The 20,043-nt window shown below is 42.5% G+C and overlaps 2 protein-coding genes across 4 annotated transcripts in view; both read right to left on the bottom strand.

The window, feature by feature from the left end:
- LOC143399661 (H-2 class I histocompatibility antigen, Q10 alpha chain-like) overlaps positions 1 to 16,659 on the bottom strand; it is a 31,348-nt gene extending 14,689 nt beyond the window's left edge. For 2 of the 3 annotated variants that reach the window (XM_076856511.2, XM_076856512.2), the window contains exons 1-4: positions 16,434 to 16,659; positions 13,044 to 13,151; positions 613 to 873; positions 160 to 435 (exon numbers count right to left, since the gene is read on the bottom strand). In XM_076856511.2, coding sequence (XP_076712626.2) covers positions 160 to 435; positions 613 to 873; positions 13,044 to 13,151; positions 16,434 to 16,587 — 799 coding nt within the window. In that variant the 5' untranslated portion in view covers positions 16,588 to 16,659. The remainder of the gene's footprint in view (positions 1 to 159; positions 436 to 612; positions 874 to 13,043; positions 13,152 to 16,433) is intronic. The other variant, XM_076856513.2, reaches the window with a different exon arrangement.
- Positions 16,660 to 16,732: 73 nt separating this feature from the next.
- LOC143400350 (interferon-gamma-inducible GTPase 10-like) overlaps positions 16,733 to 20,043 on the bottom strand; it is a 37,141-nt gene continuing 33,830 nt past the window's right edge. Inside the window, 2 exon segments of the mRNA XM_077109529.1 lie at positions 16,733 to 16,891; positions 18,265 to 18,271. Coding sequence (XP_076965644.1) covers positions 16,733 to 16,891; positions 18,265 to 18,271 — 166 coding nt within the window.

The following is a 20,043-nucleotide window of genomic DNA, read 5'->3' as shown; positions in this document are numbered from 1 at the left end:
TTTGGAGGGAGGGATAAGCTGTGTCCTCTTGGTGAGCTCTTCCAAGAGGACACAGCTTATCCCTTCTTCTCTTCCAGGCTTCTCTGTCAAATGGGACAGCTCTTGTGAATGGGAGTATATGGCTCACTCTTTGCATGGCTGCTGCTGACTGGGCCTTACCTATCCGCGTGAGGCTCTGGCTTCCCAGCTCCAGATACCTGTGCAGGGAGATGAGGCAGAGGCTTTCCAGGTAGGCCTTGTCATACTCTGCATAGCAGCGCTCCATCTCCCACCAGCGCTTGGTCCGCACAGCCACTGGCTCTGCTGACACCCAGCTCAGTGTCTCTAGGTCCAGAGACAGGTGGTCCTGTCCATCGAAGCCAAATTGCCAGAAGCTGCTGGACCTGCCATCTTCCCGGATCTCACAGCCAAACATGCGCTGAGCACTGTGTGTACCTGTATATGCAGGCCAAAAGGCCCTGGTTATTGAAGTCCACAAGGCCAGAGTAGAGAGCCAGGGAGAAGCCTGCCACCTGTGGGCCCTCCAAATGGTGGGGTGGGCATTGGCATTAAAAAAAAAAAAAAAAAAGCTACCCAGAGAATTCCCATGAGCAGCTAGGGTTATCCACATACCGCCACTCTGATTGTGGTAGCCCATCACTGTCCACATCTCCACCTGCTGCACCTTCTCCCAGGCCCTCTGTTTCTGGGTTTCTGTCTCCCAGTACTGGGGATCCACTAGTGCCATCCACGGGGCCTGAGGCTCAGCCTTCCCTCTGCGACTGTCATACCGGATGAAGGGCTGGTCGTCCACATAGCCCACTGCCAGAAACTTGGGGAGGCCTGGGCCTGGCTCTGACAGGGTTAGGTAGTGGTAGTGAAGTGAATGGGTCCCTGTAGAAACACAAAAATGGTCTCAAGTTCACACACACAGCTGGGACCTGTATGAGGTTTGTAACAGGATGGAGTGAAGGGTAGAAACCTACCCAAAAAATATTCTGTCAGCAAGATTAAAAACTGGGAATTTTAAGGGCAGCTTAGTAGTAGAGTGCTTGACTAGCCAGCATGAGGCCTGCAGTTAAATTCTCAGCAAAGCACATACATACATACTCACACCCCAAAAATGCAAAACTGGAAATTTCAGTTAAAAAAAGAAAGGATGGGGGAATGGAATGGGGAGTTATATTTAGTGGGTATAGAGTTTCAGATTAAAAAGATGAAAATATTCTAGAAATGGATGGTGACGATGGTTATCCAATAATGTGAATGTATTTAATGCCACGTTAACTATATACCTAAAATTTTTGTTATGTATTTTATCACAATAAAAGGCATCCAAATAGCTTAAACAGTCGATCAATTGAGCACTTAAACTAAAGTTCATGCATTAAAGCTCATGGACTTTACTCCTAGAAAGTTCTCAGCATCTCATTCATGGTCTAGTTATTCAGATCTTATAGTCATCTCTGTAAGTAATGATCATCTCACAATTTAAAAGAACATGGTTTTTAAAATCTTGGTTGCTTGGAAACTTAATTTATTTAGACATTCTCCAGAGAAATTTGATCAAGTCCATCCATCATTCTTTTCTTGAGCCATCTTGCCAAGTTGGTGGTTTATTATTTTTTAAAACAGTGCTGGGGATTAAACCCAGGACATCTCTCATACTAGGCAGGGGCTCCACCAGTGAGCTACATCCCCAGCTCAAGTTGGTGGCATCTTGATCTCCACTCCCTGCTTTCTTCTTCTCCCACAGCAGACATTGCTAGTCTATCTGTTCTGAAATTCAAATGCTACCTCAAGGTTACTCTGTAACATGTCTCCAGAAGCCTCAATTCAACCATTCAGTGTTTCTAGAGATGAAATCTATTTAGCAGCCAGTCTTGACTCCAGCTATTAAAATAATGCTGTATCTTTTTAAAAAGTCACTGCACTGGGCTGAACGTATAGCTCAAGGGTAGAGCATATGCTTAGCAGGCATGAGGGTTCACCCAAAAAAGTAAAAAAAGAAAATTCACATTTTTTCTCAGAAATGTCCATGGCTCATTCCCTTACCTAATTAAGCAGAATTTTTACTTGCATGTCACCTTCTCAGTGAGGGCTTTCTTGCCTACTCCATTGAATATTGAATACTTATCCTCCCATCTCTGCATTATTTTTTCTTCAGAGAACTACAATCCTATCTACAAAATGCACTTTGTTTATCTTGTTAATGGCCAGGTTCTCCCCAGCAATCTCAGCTACTCAAGGACATTATCATCTCTTACTTTTTGTCAAGAACAGCACTGGGCACACAGTCAGTACCCATGTTTAAACAGTCACATGTGGAAGAAGTCAGACACATCTCCACTGTAGAGGTAGGCTGTTTACTACCTCTTTGTGATGTTCTGGCCATACCAAACTCCATCCAAGCCCTTTGAACATACTATTCCTTCTATCTCAAGAACTTCCCTCCCTCTCTTGCCTAAGTCAATTTCTTTTCATCCTTCTCTTTACAGCTCAAGTGTCCTTTTCCTTCAGGAAGCCCTCCCTACTGATTCCAGTCTGACAACCTTCAGAGAGGCCTTAACAGTGTCCTGTGCTCTCTGCAAAGATTGTGGCCTCTAAGAGAGTGGGTGTTTGAGTAAATACTAGTCCTTACCTGAGAAGGCTCCTCCTCTGGGCAGTAAAATAAACATGAACGAATGTGATAATGAAGGAAATGAAACAGGGAGCTGCCTATTTCCCTGGTCTCCAATCTTTAGGTGAGGAACAAAGCAGAGTGACTTTGGTTGTAAAGTAAAACAGTGTACTCAGTGTACTCGTAAAACATCTGAAGAGCTTCAGCAATGAAGAGGTACTAAGCAACTCAGTGAGACCCTGTCTCTAAATAATACACAAAATAGAGCTGGGGATGTGACTCAGTGGTCAAGTGGCCCTGAGTTTATTCCCCATTATCCCCCTCTCAAAAAAAAAAAAAAAAAGAAAGAAAGAAAAAAGAAAAGAAAGAAAGAAAAGAAACATCTGAAGAAATCCATCTGTTCAGTAAGCATGCAATCTATCCCATATACTCTTGCTTGAGGTGTGGGGTGGCACCCCATGGAGGTGTGTAGACCCTCTAGCCTACAGCCACCAAGGAGACCTTGAATAATCTAATGCCCAAAACCTCTCTGTTGAATCCTCAAGTTCCTTCTTTGAGATTGATAATCAGTATGTTTGGGGCATTTGTACCCCTGGGGTAAACAGTGGGTAATACATCTACTGTTTCCCCTTAAGTCATGCTTGGCTCATAGTGAGCACTTATTTTCTGCATTTGTTGAAGTGGGGGGAAAAGAAGGCATAAATGGAAGTGACAAAAATCACAAGTGCTAATTTTTGAATGATAGCTCGAGCCCTTGATAGAATGATAGAACCCCCACTGCTCTGCTTTTTATTCACTATCACAATCTTCACAATGAATTTAAGAGGATGGTGTGATTGGCTTCATCTTACAGATGAGGTAACTGAAGCTGAGTTGTTATGATTCAGTTTCTCATGACTGCAGCCACTTTGATTCATAATCCATGATTGCTTTTCAGTAACTCTATTGGTTTTCCTGAAGGAAGATAGATAGATAGAACCATTAAGAGTCCTATGTAGGGGTTTACAACCAGACTCTGGCTCCAGTGTTAGGGGACAAACAGATAAGGATGGTGGGAAAGTGAGATTAAGATAATAATTCTATAAAATGGAACCACTGTGCTGACCTTCACATACTTTCTTCACCCCACATGCTTTCTTTGCCAAAAAAGCAATTTATCTGCTGCCCTGCCAGCCTACATGGACAGGGTATGTCACAAAACTTCCTGTTATCTACAAGAAAATGCAGGCAGGAAATAACATTGATAAGAGGAACTCAAAAAGGTACTTTGAAGGGAGAAAGATTTGTGACCCTTTTCACAGACCAGATTCTGGAAGATAAGGATAATTCCTCCTAATCACAAAACCTGTAAAAAATGATTAAGAAAAAATCTAATTAGAACTGCTCAGCATGGACCAAGAGAACCTAGCATTGTCATGGCAATAAGTACTTGAAAGTCTGTTGTCACCCTGCTCTCAGTCAAAAGTCAAGAGGCGGACTTGCGTAGGGCTCTGGAAACTTCCCTGGGACCCCCCAAATAAAATTGGAATGCAGGAGAGACAAGTTGTCTCTCTCCTCTCTGAGAGGACCCATTTTCTCCCTTGAGAGTGTCCTCTTTCCCTTTCCTATCCCTTCAATAAACTCATTCTTGTTACTTTGAACAACATGTCTGAAAACTTTTCTGACTTGATTGCAAGAATCTGGGTTTGGGAGGGGTGTCTTCACACTGCCTCAGTTTCCCAGAACGCCCCAGCTGTGTAAAACAGGCGTGCATATAACTCTTTGATATTATCTTAAGACAAATCAGGTATGTTCCAGCCAAGATGAAGTTACCTTTGTTTTAACCCTTCTTGTCTCTCTTTTCTAACCTAAATTGCTAGAATTCAAGTGGTCTTGCTGCCACTGCTTACAAAAAGACAGTACTAGTAAGAGGTGGGGTGGTGCCTGGATTCTCTCCCTAGATCTTGCTGCCTTTTTGTAAGCAGAGAAAAGAAGAACTACCTCCTCAGAGCTGGAGAAACTTCATGGGGGTCAGAGAGGGGTCATGGTGGAGGGGTAGTTGAATGAATGGTTGACATCAGCTTGGGTCAGCCTGAATGTGAAATTATAACAGAGCAGTTCATTTTTTTAACAGAATTATTTTCTCAAATTTCCTCAGGAATATGATTTAAAAGGCTATTTCTTCCTCCTTCCCTCCCAACCTCCCCCTTCCCCTGATCTCTTCCAGATCTTTTTTTTAAATATATTTTTAGTTGTTATAGACCTTTATTTTTTTCATATGTGGTGCTGAGAATCAAACCCAGTACCTCACACATGCCAAGTAAGTGCGCTACCGCTGAGCCACAGTCACAGCCCTCTTTTCTCAAATCTTTAATAACCTTTCTTTTTTACATATTATTCTAAATTCTATATAGAGCCCTTAGGCTGGGGATATAGCTCAGTTGGTGGAGTGCTTGCCTTTCATGCACAAGGCCCTGGGTTCAATCCCCAGCAACACACACACACACACACACACACACACACACACACAAATAGAGCCCTCTGTAATACCCTCTCCTCTTTGGAAAAGGAAATCCAGATGCTGGTTCCAGGTGGTTCCCTTTGGTGTGATGAAGAGGGAACAGAGGCTAAAAGACATGACACTCTTAGAAGTAGGCAACCTCTACCCAGCACAGGGATTTCTTGCCTTTTGTCCCATTGTATCTCCTTTTCTTCCCTCATAAATGCTGTTCCCAATTATTGATTCTTGATTTTATTTCTTACACTTTAGGAGTCTTGTTAAGGAAGTCAGGGCCTAATCTGACACAATGAAGATTTGGGCCTACTTTTTCTTCTATTAGGCATAGGGTTTCTAGTCTAATTCCTAGGTCCTTGATCCACTTTGAGTTGAGTTTTGTGCAAGGTGAGAGATGGGGTTTAATTTCATTTTGCTGCATATGGATTTCCATTTTTTCCCAGCAGCATTTGTTGAGGAGGTTATCTTTTCTCCAATGTATGTTTTTTGGCTCCTTTGTTTAATATGAGATAATTGTATTTATGTGGGTTTGTCTCTATGTCTTCTATTCTGTACCATTGGTCTACACGTCTATTTTGGTGCCAATACCATGTCATTTGTTACTATAGCTTTGTACTATAGTTTAAGTTCTGGTATTGTGATGCCTCCTGTTTCACTCTTCTTGCTAAGGATTGCTTTGGCTATTCTGGGTTTCTTTATTTTTCCAAATGAATTTCATGATTGTTTTATTTTTATTTCTATAAGAAATGACATTGGGGGGCTGGGATCACGGCTCAGTGGCAGAGCACTTGCCTCGCATGTGTGAGGCACTGGGTTTGATCCTCAGCACCACATATAAATAAATAATAAAAAAAGATATCAACAATTAAAAAATATTTTTTTAAAATAAATGACATTGGGATTTTAATTGGAATCTCATTGACTCTGTATAGTGCTTTGGGTAGTATGGCCATTTTGACAATATTAATTCTGACTATTCAAGAGCATGGAAAATCTTTCCATCTTCTAAGGTCTTCTTCAATTTCTTTCTTTAGTGTTCTGTAGTTTTCACCTCTTTTGTTAAATTGATTCCCAGTTATTATTATTTTTTTTGAGGCTATTGTGAATGGGGTAGTTTTCCTAATTTCTCTTTCAGAGGATTCATCACTGATGTATGGAAATGCATTTGATTTATGGGTATTGATTTTATAACCTGCTACTTTGCTGAATTCATTTATTAATTCTAGAAGTTATCTGGTGGAATTTTTTGGATCCTCTCAGTATAGAATCATGTTGTTGGCAAATAATGATTGTTTGAGTTCTTCTTTTCTTTTCTTTTTTTTTTTAAAGTTTTTTTTTTTTTGAGAGAGAGAGAGAGACAGAGAGAGAGAGAGAGAGAGAGAGAGAATTTTTTAATATTTATTTTTCAGTTATAGGCAGACACAACATCTTTGTATGTGGTGCTGAGGATCGAACCCGGGCTGCATGCATGCCAGGCGAGCACGCTACCACTTGAGCCACATGCCCAGCCCTTGAGTTCTTCTTTTCCTATTAGTATCCCTTTAGTTTCTTTTATCTTTCTAATTGCTCTGGCTACAGTTTCATGGACTATGCTGAATAGAAGTGGTGAAAGAGGGCAGCCCTGTCTTGTTCCAATTTTTATTCATTTAGAATGATGTTGGCCTGGGGTTTAGCATAGATAGCTTTTAAAATGTTGAGGTATGTTCCTACTATCCCTAGTTTTTTTAGTGTTTTGAACATGAAAGGATGCTGTATTTTGTCAAATGCTTTCTCTGCATCAATTATATCATGTGATTGTATATTTAAATCTACTGATGTGATGAATTACCTTTATTGATTTCCATATGTTGAACCAAACTTGCATCCCTGGAATGAACTCTAATTGATCACGGTGCACTATTTTTTAAAATATTTTTTTTTGTATGCGATTTGCCAAAATTTTATTGAGACTTTTTGCATCTATGTTCATCAGGGATAGTGGTCTGAAATTTTATTTCCTTCATGTGTCTCTGTCTAGTTTTGGTATCACAATGATACTAGCCTCATAGAATGAGTTTGGAAGGGTCCTCTCCTTTTCTATTTCATGGAATAATTTGAGGAGTATTGGTGTTAATTCTTATTTGTAGGTCTTATAGAACTTGGCTGAGAATCTATCTGGTCCCAGACTTTGCTTGATTGGTAGGCTTTTGGTGGCATCTTCTATTTCCTTGCTTGAAATTGATCTGTTTAAATTGTGTATGTCCTCCTGATTCAGTTTTAATAATGGGGTGGATTCAAACTAAAAAACTTCTTCTTAGCAAAAGAAACAATGAGGTGAAGAGAGAGCCTACATTTTGGGAGCAAATTTTTACCACACACATCAGTTAGGGCACTAATATCCAGGATATGTAAAGAACTCAAAAAAAATTAACAATAAAATAACAAAAATCTAATCAATAAATGGTCTAAGGATCTGAACAGACACTTCTCAGAGGAAGATATAGAATCGATCAACAAATATATGAAAAAATGTTCAATGTCTCTAGTAATTAGAGAAATGCAAATCAAAACTACTCAAAGATTTCATCTCACTATAGTCAGAATGGCAGTTATCAAGAATACAAGCAACAGTAAGTGTTTATGAGCATGTGGGGGAAAAGGCACACTCACACATTGCTTGTCAGACTGCACATTGGTGCAACCAATCGGGAAAGCAGAATGGAGATTCCTTAGAAAACTTGGAATGGAACCACCATTTGACCCAGCTATCCCATTCCTCATTCTATTCCCAAAGGACTTAAAATTAAATATACTATAGTGACGCAGTCACATCAACGATTATAGCAGCAGAATTTCCAATAACTAAACTGTGGAACCAACCTAGATGCCTTTTAATAGATGAATGGATAAAAAAAAAACTGTGGTATATGTACACAATGGCATAATACTCAGCATTAAAAGAGAATAAAATTATGGCATTTGCAGGTAAATGGATGGAGTTGGAGAATGTTACGCTAAGTGAAATATGCCAATCTCAAAAAACCAGGGGCCAAATGTTTTCTCTGATAAGTAGATGTTAATTCATAATGGGTGGGGGTGCATGGATGAGTGGAGGAAATTTGGATGAGGGAGGGGGGAGGAGGCATGGGGGTAGGAAAGATGATGGAATGAGATGAACATCATTACCCTAAGTACCATGATTGCACAAATGGTGTGACTCTCTTTCACATACAACCAGAGAAGTGAAAAATTCTACTCCACTGATCAGTTATACATGACAGCAGAAAGTTCTTCAATTCATTGTACACAAGTGGAGTAGAATTAATAAAATTAATCAAAAAATAAATAAATGCTGTTCCCTCACTGACCTCCCCACCTTTCCTTGGAGATTTGAGACAGAAAAGATCTCTATCTTCCTCAAGTCTGGCTTTGAATAAACATGTTTTCCTGTATCAACTTCTGCTTCTCTAACTTTCTTTGAGCAGCATGCAGCAAAACTTTTGATTCTAGTAACAAAATGACTGGGGTCTATCTCATGGTGCTGTTTTAATAAAAAATACAGAGTTAGATCAGTGTGTCAGCCGGGCATGGTGGTGCACACCTATAATCCCAGTGGCTCAGGAGGCTGAGGCAGGAGCATTTGGAGTTCAAAGCCAGCCTCAGCAACTGCAAGGCAATAAGCAACTCAGTGAGACCCTGTCTATAAATAAAATACAAAAAATTGGGCTGGGGATATGGCTCAGTGGTTGCGTGTCCCTGAGTTCAATCCTCTAGAACTGCCTCCCCCGCCCCCCCCCCCAAAAAAAAAAAAAACCCAACAAACTTAGTGTGTCATGCACCTGGTGAACAGGCATATAGGCCTTGGTAGGAACCAAGGCTGGGGCTTTTGGTCACCATAACCCATTTCTTCACTTTTTTTTTTTTCAGTGCTGGGGATTAAACCTAGGTTTCACACATGCTAGGCAAGTGCTCTATCACTGAGTTACTCACAGCCCCTGTTTTATTTTGTCTTCCTTGATGACCTAATCCTATGCACACATGTTAAATTGTTTTTATTTTTGCTTTGTCCACTGCCCCCCCAAGATTTATTGAAAAAAAAAACTGTATAAGTATTACAGTGTGATGTTTTGATATATATATATATGTGTGTGTGTGTGTGTTTGTGTGTATGTACACACACACATCATGGAACTGATTATCATAATCAAGCTAATTAACATACTCATATTTCTTATAGTTACCTTTAGTTTTTACTTTAAGATCTACTCTCTTAGCAAATTTCAAGTTTGCAATACAGTATTACTAACTGTAGTCATCATACTGTAAGTTTGATCTTCCATTCCTTGTTTCCTATCTACAGCAGCTCTGCCTCCCCTGGGTAGGCGGAAGAGCAAATGTCCTTGCTTTGCTGCTGGACCTCTCAAGCAGTGAGATGTCCATGCATCCTGTGTTTCCTGTTCTATAGTGTGGTAGGTTGAATAAAGACTCCCCTCCAAGTTATCCCTGGAGACTGTGATTATTACCTTATATGGTAACAGGGATTTTACAGGTGTGATTAATTTAAGGCTTTATGATAGGAGATTGCTGGCACTAAAGGAGAGGAATGCTGAGACTGAAACAGAGCAATTCCCTTTGTAAGATGTTTAACAATTGTTACCCCTCCCCCCCCCCAAAAAAAAAACCCTTTTCCCTAGATCTTTTAATAACCCATCTCTTTCACATGGTATTCTGAATTCTGAAGAGAGGCTTCTGGTAACGCCCTCTTCTCTCCTCAGTTCCTTAACTCAAGAATTGACTTAAAGGAAGAACTCTGTAAGAAAACAGAATGCAGAATGTGGCCCCAGGAGGTTGAATTTCCTTTTGATGTTCTGAGGAGGGAGAAAGTCAACAGAGCCACAGAGGTACAAAGGTACACTTTGAAGAGGAAGACTCCCACCTAGCATTGTGAATTTCCTGCCCACTGACTCAAAATACCCTCTTTTCTTCCACCTGGAGATGAAGATTTGAGATAAAAATGTCTCTATCTTCTTCAAAGTCGCCCTTGAATAAATCTATTCTCTTCCTGTAATTTCTGTCTCCCCAGTTTTCAGTGGAGCTGTAAGCAGCAAGGACCTTTAATTCCAATAACAGAACAAGGAATGAAACTTTAGAAGATGGAAGTCAAGGAACTGGATTCTCCCTTACAGCCTCCAGAGGGTGTGCAGCTCTGCTAACACCTTGATCTTGCCAGGGGGAAACCCATTTTGGACTTCTGAACCCCTGAACAATAAGAGAATAAATGTATGTTGTTCTAAGCCACCAAGTTGTGATCATTGGTTTGGCAGCAATAGGAAATGAATACACATAATATTATATTAAAGCAACAGTATCTAGTGGATTTCAGGGTCAGTTCAAACTCAAGAGCTTTGATGCTGCCCTGAAGTCAGGGAGAGAGGACACATGGTCTGGGAGAGTACCTGCTTTGGAAGCTGTGGTGAGTCCAGGATCTCCAAGCCAACATAGAGACAGAGCCTAAGAAATACAGAGTAGGGGAGCCAGCAACCATGATGCTCCCACCCCTGAAGCAAAGAGGAGATAAGGAAGCTAATGTGCTTCCCCCCAGGTGTGGGAAAGGCAGGAAAGAGCAAATAATTCCAAGGTCAGGCCTGGTGAAAAAGGAAATAAACATGGTAGTTCCATTGTAGCAGGTACACAAATCTAGTCAGTCCCCAACCTACTTAATGGCTTTAAAATGGTGTGAAAGGGATGGGATTTCAGTAGAAATCACATATGGAGTTTTGAAATTTGATATTTTCCTCGGCTAGCGATTTGTGTTCAGTCATGTGATCAGAAGGGGAAATCACTGACCCTACAATGCATTGAGTTGCCAAGCTATGATGTTCAGTAGTTTAAGGCATTAAATGCATTTTTGTCAATGTATTCTCAATTTACAATGGTTTTACTGGGATATAACCCTATTGTAATTCAGTGGCTGAGCACTTGCCTAACAAGTACAGGGCTCTGGGATCTCCACAAAAAATTTAAAAATAAGTAAATAAGGGAAGTCTTGCAATGTAATTTTAAAAAATTATTGATGCATAATAACTATGCATAATAGAGAATTCATTGTTATATATTCATATGTGCATATGATTGGTTCAATTTCAATTTCATTCCCTAGGACCTTCTCTTGTGTACTCCCCTCCTGTTGATCCTCTTCCTTTATCCTATTGAGCTCTCTTTTATTTTCATGAGACTTCTTTTTTCTCTCTAGCTTCCATTTATGAGAAAAAATAACACCTGACTTTCTGAGTCTGGCTTATTTCACTTAACATGGTGATGCTCTCTAGTTCCATCTATTTTCCTAAAAATGACACAATTTTGTTCTTTTTTATTGCTGAGTAGAACTCCATTGTGTATATTTACTTCATTTGTTGATGGACACCTAGGCTGGTTCCATAGTTTGGCTATTGTCAACTATGTTGCTATAAACATAGGCATGTATTTAGTGGTATATTATGCTGACTTTATGTCTTCAAAATACAGGGCGATGATATAGCAAGGTCATATAGTGGCTCCAAATTCTAGTCTTTTGAGGAAACTCCATACTTATTTCCATAATGGCTGTACTAATGTATAATCCCATCAATATCATGTAAGTGAAGCCAGATTTAAAATTAGGCAGTGTAGTTAGGTAAATCGGGTCTAATATGGAGGCCATGTTGAGAATAAATTTCCGGAAGAGTTGAGCAACTCTTAAAATGTTAATGAAGTCCCAAGAAAAGCCCTAGGCCCAAAGTCCATCCCAAAGAAATGTTAATAAACAGCCCAGGCAGATTTGAAGATAGCCCACCCCAAAGAAGTGTTAATGAAATCCTGCCTGCCCAGATTACTTCTTAGGCCCACCTGTATCCCACCCCTCGGGCCTTCCAACCTACATTCCATCACTGAAAGAACTATAAAAAGGGGAAACAAGAGGATTCCACCTCTTGGGTCCCCTTCTTCCTCCAGGAGGGGAGAAGTCTTTTCTGCTGTCCTTTAATAAACTTCTAATTTCTACTCTGACCTTGCCTCATCGTGCTTCTCTGGTGTTATTCTTCAACATTGGGGAAGCAAGGACCGGTCAAGAGCGGTAACATAAGAGTTCTTTTTCTCTCCACATCCTCTCCAGCATTTATTATTATTTTTATTCTTGATAAATTGCCATTTTGACCAAGGTGAGATAAAATCTCAGTGTAGTTTTGATTTGCATTTCTCTGATTGCTAGGGATGTTGACCTTGTTTTTATATGTATTTGTTAGCCATCTATAATTTTTCTTTTGAGAAATGTCTGTTTAGTTCATCTGCCCATTGATGCCTCAGTTTCTTCTGGGTCAACAGTTCTCCAGTGCCCATTCCTGGTCACTGGGCCTTGTGGCAAACTCTCTAACAAGTGGAAGCTCCATGCCCATTAAGCACAGTCTCCCTTTTCCCTCAATGTGTTGGGAATGGAGGTGTCCAACCCCTTCTCCACTGCTCTCTGGAGACTTTATATCTATCCCACTTCCCCATGATTCATTTGGCACTGCCACTCTCTAGCTGTGTGGCCTCAAGTATTTAAAGGTTTAGGCCTTGTTTTTTCATCCTTAAGTGGGAGGAATTAAACAATCTGCTCTACAGCTCTATAAACACTGAGGTAATGATTATAAGAAATGAATAAGGGTATGGAGGAGGGGCTCTGCAGACATCACTAATCCTAGTCTTCTTAGGGAGAGGCAGGTATGGGAAGTGGAGTGCTGGAGGGAGGAAAGCTGCTTGAGCAAGGAGCCAACACACTGGAGGCTAGGATCCAGTCCATGGTACCTTTCAGAAGCTCTAGTCTCTGTGTCCCCTATCTGATAGAACCTCCCTCACAAATGCAGCCTCCCCCACCAATGTACTTTCCTGCAATCTGGAGGATCCTGGCTTCTGCAATCCTACCCTTTCTTCAGTGGGCAGGCAGGGGGTGCTTACCTCCAGGCCATGTTTTTTCTTCAAACTTCAAGCTGGACAGTTCTGCCATCACCACCTTTGCTAAGGAAGCTGGGCCATCCGCTAAAACTGGCAGCCCCCATGGACTCTCTGCAAGGGGGGAGTAGGGGAAATGTCAATGCATAAATATCCTACATAAATATTCTTAATTTCTGGGAGAGATGGTATGAGATGATAGCAAGAGACATGTCCCAAGGAAGGCGGGAGATTGGGGCCTTGCCACAGGAAAGACTGGAAACTTCATCTTATGTAGTTGCAAAGCTAACAGGCCTGAGTTCTGGGCTTCTGTGCAAGACCTTGTTCTTGTGTTTTATAAGCACAGTAGTCCCCATCCCCTCCTTATCTTTGAGGGATACATTCCAAGGCCCCCAGTGGATGCATGAAACTGTAGATAGTACTGAACCCTATATATACTATATGTTTCCTCATATATATCTACCTATAAGCTTGAATTTATAAATTAGGCACAGTAAGAGACTAACAATAACTAAAAGTAAATAGGACAATTAAATATTATACTGATGCCATTGTAGCAGGAGTCTACTTCATACTTTGAACATAACCCTTGCTACTCTGCCACTGCCACTTATTTGAAAACTTTCTCTTCTCCCTCTCTCACTCCCTAGCCTTAGGGAAAACAAAATTACCCTTCTTCCCATCCTAGGCTAAGTTATCTGTCCTTGAGCAAACATATACCATAGGAATGAAATAATTAGATTTAAGCGATGGCATCAAGTGAATTACCACCCCTGATAAGGCACATCTGGAATGTAGCTTTTGAATTGCCTATTTAAAAGCCCTCTATTCCTCTCTTTGATGGTCAGATTAATAGCTTCTGGGACAGGAGTCCCTGTTTTTCTCCTTTGCTAGGAAAGAACTATAACTTCTTTTTCTTATTTTTTTCTTTTCAAAACCTTGTCTTCATGATTGGATTGACATTGAGAACAAGGACAGAGCTTTTGGTAACACCATGACAGTCAATCTGATAACTGTAGTGGGTGGGTGGCATATATATCATAGGTATATTGGACAAAGAGATGATTACTGTCCTGGGCAGAAAAAAACTAAGATTTCACTCTCACTCAGAACATTTAACAATTAAAAACTTATGGTGTACTTCTGTAATCTTCTATGTGATACTTTTGAACTATAGTTGACCATGGATAACTAAAGCCATGAAAAGCAAACCACAGATAAAGGGGAACTACCTTATTGATTCATGGCATTTGCAGTGCAATCCAATGAAGTAACTCTGATATTTCCTAATTAAAGAATGAAGCTAGGGACCCTGAGTCAGTCTGCTAGAGTCCATATCCTAATTAGTTATGTGATTGTTCAGCCTTCGGTAGCCAGTTAATCTCTGAGCCTTAGTGTCCCCATCTCACCATGGGAATAATAGCCAAATACTTGTCACAGAGTGAGGCTCAGAACTTCCCTGATGCTGTACTCATGATATCTGCTCCCTTAATGAGACTGTCCACTCTGCGGATCTCCCCCATGTCACTTCCTCACTCCCTACCTCCTGAAGAAAAAACCTGGTCTTTCTGATCTGGCATCTGAGTCCCTAATGGGAACCCTTCCCATCTCCCTTCCACATCTCCCTTCCACACTTCGACACAAGGCTGGTTCTAGATCTTTGCTCTTTTTCTCCTTCTTGATTTGGGAAAGCTTAGTCCTGACCAATCAAACTGGCATCACCTGAGTGTGCATCCCAGGTAGGGACCATAGAGAGAGGGATCCTGGATCTCTGGGGCTTTGTTAACTTGAAATCTTAAGTTCTAGAGCCTCAGCTTGGATGGGAAAAGATAACCTTTTGTTTTCACTAACCTCTAGTCAAAATTTAGTCTTTCCTCTCATGGTGAATGGAGACAAAGCACAGTAGGATGAGTAGAACCTGTGCACTGGTCTTGGGTAGAAACCAGAGTGCTTTTGAATCAATAACAGTTACTGTATACATCTAGAAATATGCTTCACCCTCTCACTGCTTCCAAATGGTGGAAATTGCTAATTTAATGCATTATTTAATGTGTTTACTTAGAGGAATATGCATTACTTATCACACTTTTACCTTTTTAATTAAAAATTATCTTATTAATTAAAATACTAAATAGCTTTATTGCAACGTAATTGGGTTCCTTCGAAATCCTGTGTATTTCACGTTACATATTGAACGCGAAAACGTTCCCTGAGAAAAGTTCCACCTTTCAGAAACGGGTAGAAACTCCGACTCCATATACTAGTGCTGCCACCTAGCGTCTGCATTGGGCCTCTCTTTCGTCATCTGCAAACTGAGACAAGTCGGCCCTCCTAATCCAAGGGTTCTGCTTCCTGGGATTTGACCAACGAACCACAGATGGAAACTATTTGGGAAAAAAAAAATCGCATCTATACTAAATATGTATATACATAAATTTTCAATTTCTAAACAATAAAGCATAACTATGTAACATGATATCATTATGTTAGGTGTTATTGGTAATCAGGAGATAATTTAAAGTATAAGTCAGGTTATACGCAAATACTATCTTATTTTATTTAAGGGACCTGAGCATCCATGGATTTTGGTATTGGGCGTCCTGACACGTTCTCCTCAAAATATCGAGGGATGACTGTATGTTCTAAGAGAGAAATGGCTTCCTGTAGGTAAAGTACTTAGGACAGATCCTGGCATAAAGGACACCAGCTAGGACTTCTCTTGGGCCTGTGGTACCTGTGCAGTTGAGGTGGGTATGCCTTGTGGTGCGGTAGGGAACTCAGGAAGTGGTCATGCCTGCGCGCTGGGTCGGCCAGCTCTGCGCACAAAACTGAAACTAGGAAAGAATGGAAATTCTAGACCAGGTCAGAAAAACCCCTGATGTTCTTTCTCATTCTCCAGCCCCGCCAGAGAAAACAAAGGAGGACTATTTCCGGACAGGGGCCCTGGAAGCCCCTCCACTCTGGACCGCGCCTTGCTTCAGGCGGGTGGCAGGGAAAGTGCGGGCTGCCCTCACATCCAAGCTCCCTACCTCCCAACAAAACTTCCCCAGGGTCTTCCAGGAGCACCCGGCCCCGTGGAAGCCCTTGCTGCGTTGTCTGGGAGGGGCCTACGGAAGTTATGCCCCGGGCTAGGTCACACTTCTGTGGGGTCACCGTCAGCACCTATTCTACGCTCCTCCTCGGCTCCCGCGGCCCCACCCGCAGGGCTGTTCTGGGCTAGCGCAGCCAGAGTGGGAGGCGTCAAACAGGAACCGGGTCCAGCCCAGGGCTGCTTGCCTCCTCTCGGATTGGGGATGGGTTCTCCAAGTCTTCATTACCCCAAACCCGGGTGGAAAACATGGGGTCGGCCCTGAGCCCCCCTCCTCTCCCTCAACTGTCTGGATCTTGATCTCTCACCTGCTGCGCGCTCTGGCACCAGCTCAGACAGCAGCAGCAGCAGCAGCAGCAGCAGCGACGGCGCCAGCCCGACTTGTGCGCTCCTGAGACTTCGCTGGCCTTTGGCCTCCAGCTTCGCGCACTCCGCTGGAAGGGGGGTCCTGGCAGAATGCATCCTAAGACCTTGGGGCACCAAGCCTGGAGGTGAAACACAGCTGACGTCCCAACGCGGAACCTGCCCCAGGCGAAATAAGCCGAAGCAAGGAAGCTCAGCACTTGGAGGGCGGAACCCTACAGTCTGGCATCTCAGGGCTTGAGTTTCAGCGCCGCAGCGCCCCCTTGCGTTTCAGCAGCCAATCCCACAGCTTGTTGACTGCCAGGAGCTGGCCAGCAATGGTCGAATAGCGGAGAATGCCCGCCGGGCTTGTCCCAGCGGACAGTCCCGAGGTTCTTCCATTCTGCGTTTCTCTCCGTTGGTCCTTGGAAGTAGAATCCCAAGTAAAACAAGAAACCAATAGTATTGACAATTGAGAAATAAAGGCTACATGCTTCACTACCTTTTGAAATGAGATCCAGCTAAGGTAGTGAGGCGTTTCTCTCCGTTGGTCTTTGGAAATAGAATCCCAAGTAAAACAAGAAACCAATAGTATTGATAATTGAGAAATAAAGGCTACATGCTTCACTACCTTTTGAAATGAGATCCAGCTAAAAGTAGTGAGGCGGCTGAGCGTGGTGGCTCACACCTGTAATCTCAGCCACTCAGGGAGGCCGAGACAGGAGGATTGGGAGTTCAGAGCCAGCCTCAGCAAAATCAAGGTGCTAAGCAAATCAGTGAGACCCTGTCTCTAAATAAGATACAAAATAGGGCTGGGGGTGTGGTTCAGTGGTTGAGTGCCCCTGAGTTCAATCCCTGGTTACCCCCGCCCTCCAAAAAATAGTGATTAGCGGATTAGTGTCTGTGCTTGTCATGTGACTCAAAAACATTTGTGGTTTCCTTTGGGGCCCAAGACACTGGTTCTGCTAATTCTGCTTAGCAGAAGGAAACACTTTCAGCTACAGGTTAGTGAAAATAAAGTTTATTTTCCTCATCCAGATTCACAGACCCTCCTGAATTTTGACCAGGGGCCCCCAAATTCAGGAAAGAGTTTTCAGCTGGGTGGATTTTTGAAAATTGTTGGGGACAACTTTAGTGGTCCGGATGGGGGGGGGCAGGTTCCTCACTTTGTGAGTGGGGCCCAGAAGACCAAAAGGCCAGGCTCTGCTCTTTATGGGAGGCCATCATGCACAAGGTGTTCTGTGAGCCTTCACCAGAAAGGAGACCCACTGTGATGATCAAGTCCAGAACACATTTAAGTCGTAGTAATGGTAGATTGGCTTTGTGAGAGAGGAAGAAAAAGATCTGTGAGGTCAGTCGCACCCAGCACTTCTTATAAAGGACTTTATGAGAGGTCTGGGCACCCACTCAGGCATCTTGCTTGTGCACTCTTGCATCTCCATGGATAGATGTTCCCTCTGAAGCTGCCACTAGGCCCTCTGTGTTTTGTGTGGTTTCACAGTCTTAGCTAAGAGACACTTCTCTAGGACTTCTGTTTCAGGGACTTGGTCAACTCTCCCTCATTCTGGCTGTACTTTCACCACTGTGCTTCTATCCAAATATCCAGGGTAGTTCTCCTTCAAGTGTTTTCCATGGGAAACTGAAGGCTGAATCCACCTGTAGGTGCCTCTAAGACTCTCAGATCCCAAGTTGTGGACATCTTACCTATCCCGGCTGAGGACCCTAGGAACTTGGGCAGAACCTTTAGTCTGCTGTTAGCAGGATGGGGAGGTTCCTCATCAAAACAGAATTAATTACCTCATAGCTAAAACAGTAAAAACAAGTCGGTTAATAAGACAGTCAACTGCTGGGCCAGGCGGCATATTCCTGTAATCCCAGTGATTTGGGATGCTGAGGTAGGAGGACTCTGTTTTTTTTTTTTTTAATATTTATTTTTTAGTTTTCGGCAGACACAATATCTTTGTTTGTATGTGGTGCTGAGGATCGAACCTGGGCCACACACATGCCAGGCGAGCATGGTACCGCTTGAGCCACATCCCCAGCCCAGGACTGTGTGTTTAAAGCCGGCCTCAGCAACTTAATGAGGCCTTAGCAAGACCCTTCTCAAAATAAAATATAAAAGCCTGGGGATGTGGCTCAGTTTTTGAGTACTCCTGGGTTCAATCCCCATTACCAAAAAAAAAAAAAAAAGTCAACAATTCTGAAATCAGTAATGTTAGTACCAGCAACATTAATTACTTCTACTTGAACACTGGGCAAAGCTTCCTGCTGGCCAGGACTTCCACAGACTTCTGTAGTATATGCGAGAGAACACAGGGGATCTCATTGTGTTTTGAAGACAGTCTCTTTGAGCAAAGCTGAAGCTGACTAATATAGGATTTGGGGAATCATATATATATACATATATATTTTTTTTGGTTCGTGTGTGTGTGGAGAGGGTTGAAACTGGGAATTGAACCCAGGACATTGAGCATCCTAGGCAAGTTCTGTACCACTGAGCCATGCCCCCAGACCTTTTTATTTTTAAATTTTGAGACAGAGTCTCACTAAAACAAAAGCTAACAAAAACATGGTCATGGCAACATCATGCTTGAGAAATATGTTTTATGGCACAAACCTGTCTCCTGTATAACAAAGGGAATAGCTGGGACCTAGCAACTCTGTGGGATAGATAGCCTTTCAGAGCTGGCAGGCCTTTCAGGAAGGGCCGGCTCCACACTAAAGGACAAGTCAGTACACCTGTGGGCCGAGAGGAGTCATCCACTGTCCCTGCCTCTGCCTATAGTGTGATCTCTAAACACCTGTGTCTGGAGCTGGGCATGTTTCTCCTACCCAACAGAGAGGATGGAGGAAATGGACAGGACAAGAGGACTCAGAACCTGTGAGCAGGCCGTCCCAAATGTCTCCAGTCCAGAAAAATCATCATTTGACTCTAAAGGGTGACTCTGCGTCTCAAGGAACCTCTATATGTGACAAAGCTTAACTGTCCTTATAAGCTACTCCTGTGGTGAAGCCCATGTCCGCTTTCCTTAATGCTAGGGAGAGGATTGGGGGGTAGAAGGTGAGATGAGGAAAAGAGAGAGAGGAGGAACTGTTTCCAGTTTCTCTTGGTAGAAAGCTCACTGGTCAGAAAGGTCCTGCTGACTGTTGTCACAGACCATCTTCTCTAGGAGGTGTCCCTGCAAACAGGACACTTCTAGAAGTGTCCCTGCAAACAGGACACTTCTTTTCCCTCTTGTGTGAATCCTGTCTTCTTATATATTTCAAAACTCCCCAGTCAACAAGAGGATGAGAAGGACATGGGCTCTAAAGCCAACCAGTAGTTGAACAATGTCATTCTGAGGTGGTTTCTTCCAGGTAGGAGGAACAAGCCAGTTTTCCCATCCCCAGGACCAACTCCTTAGCCTCAGAAGCCCTAGAGGTACCTACTGGGGTAGAATCAGGCACACAGCTGTGTACATGGCTAAGCTTGTGGAATAATAGGGGGGGCCCAATATTGTGGAGACTTTTCCAATTAGCCCAGGAAGGGGCTCCCCTAACCACACTCTGCATCTCAAGGAACCCCTATATGTGACA

This window comes from Callospermophilus lateralis, chromosome 5 (assembly GCF_048772815.1).
Source record: "Callospermophilus lateralis isolate mCalLat2 chromosome 5, mCalLat2.hap1, whole genome shotgun sequence".
NCBI lineage: Eukaryota > Metazoa > Chordata > Mammalia > Rodentia > Sciuridae > Callospermophilus > Callospermophilus lateralis.
Note: the sequence above shows the minus strand (reverse complement) of the source record. Positions and strands in the feature narration are given on the sequence as shown.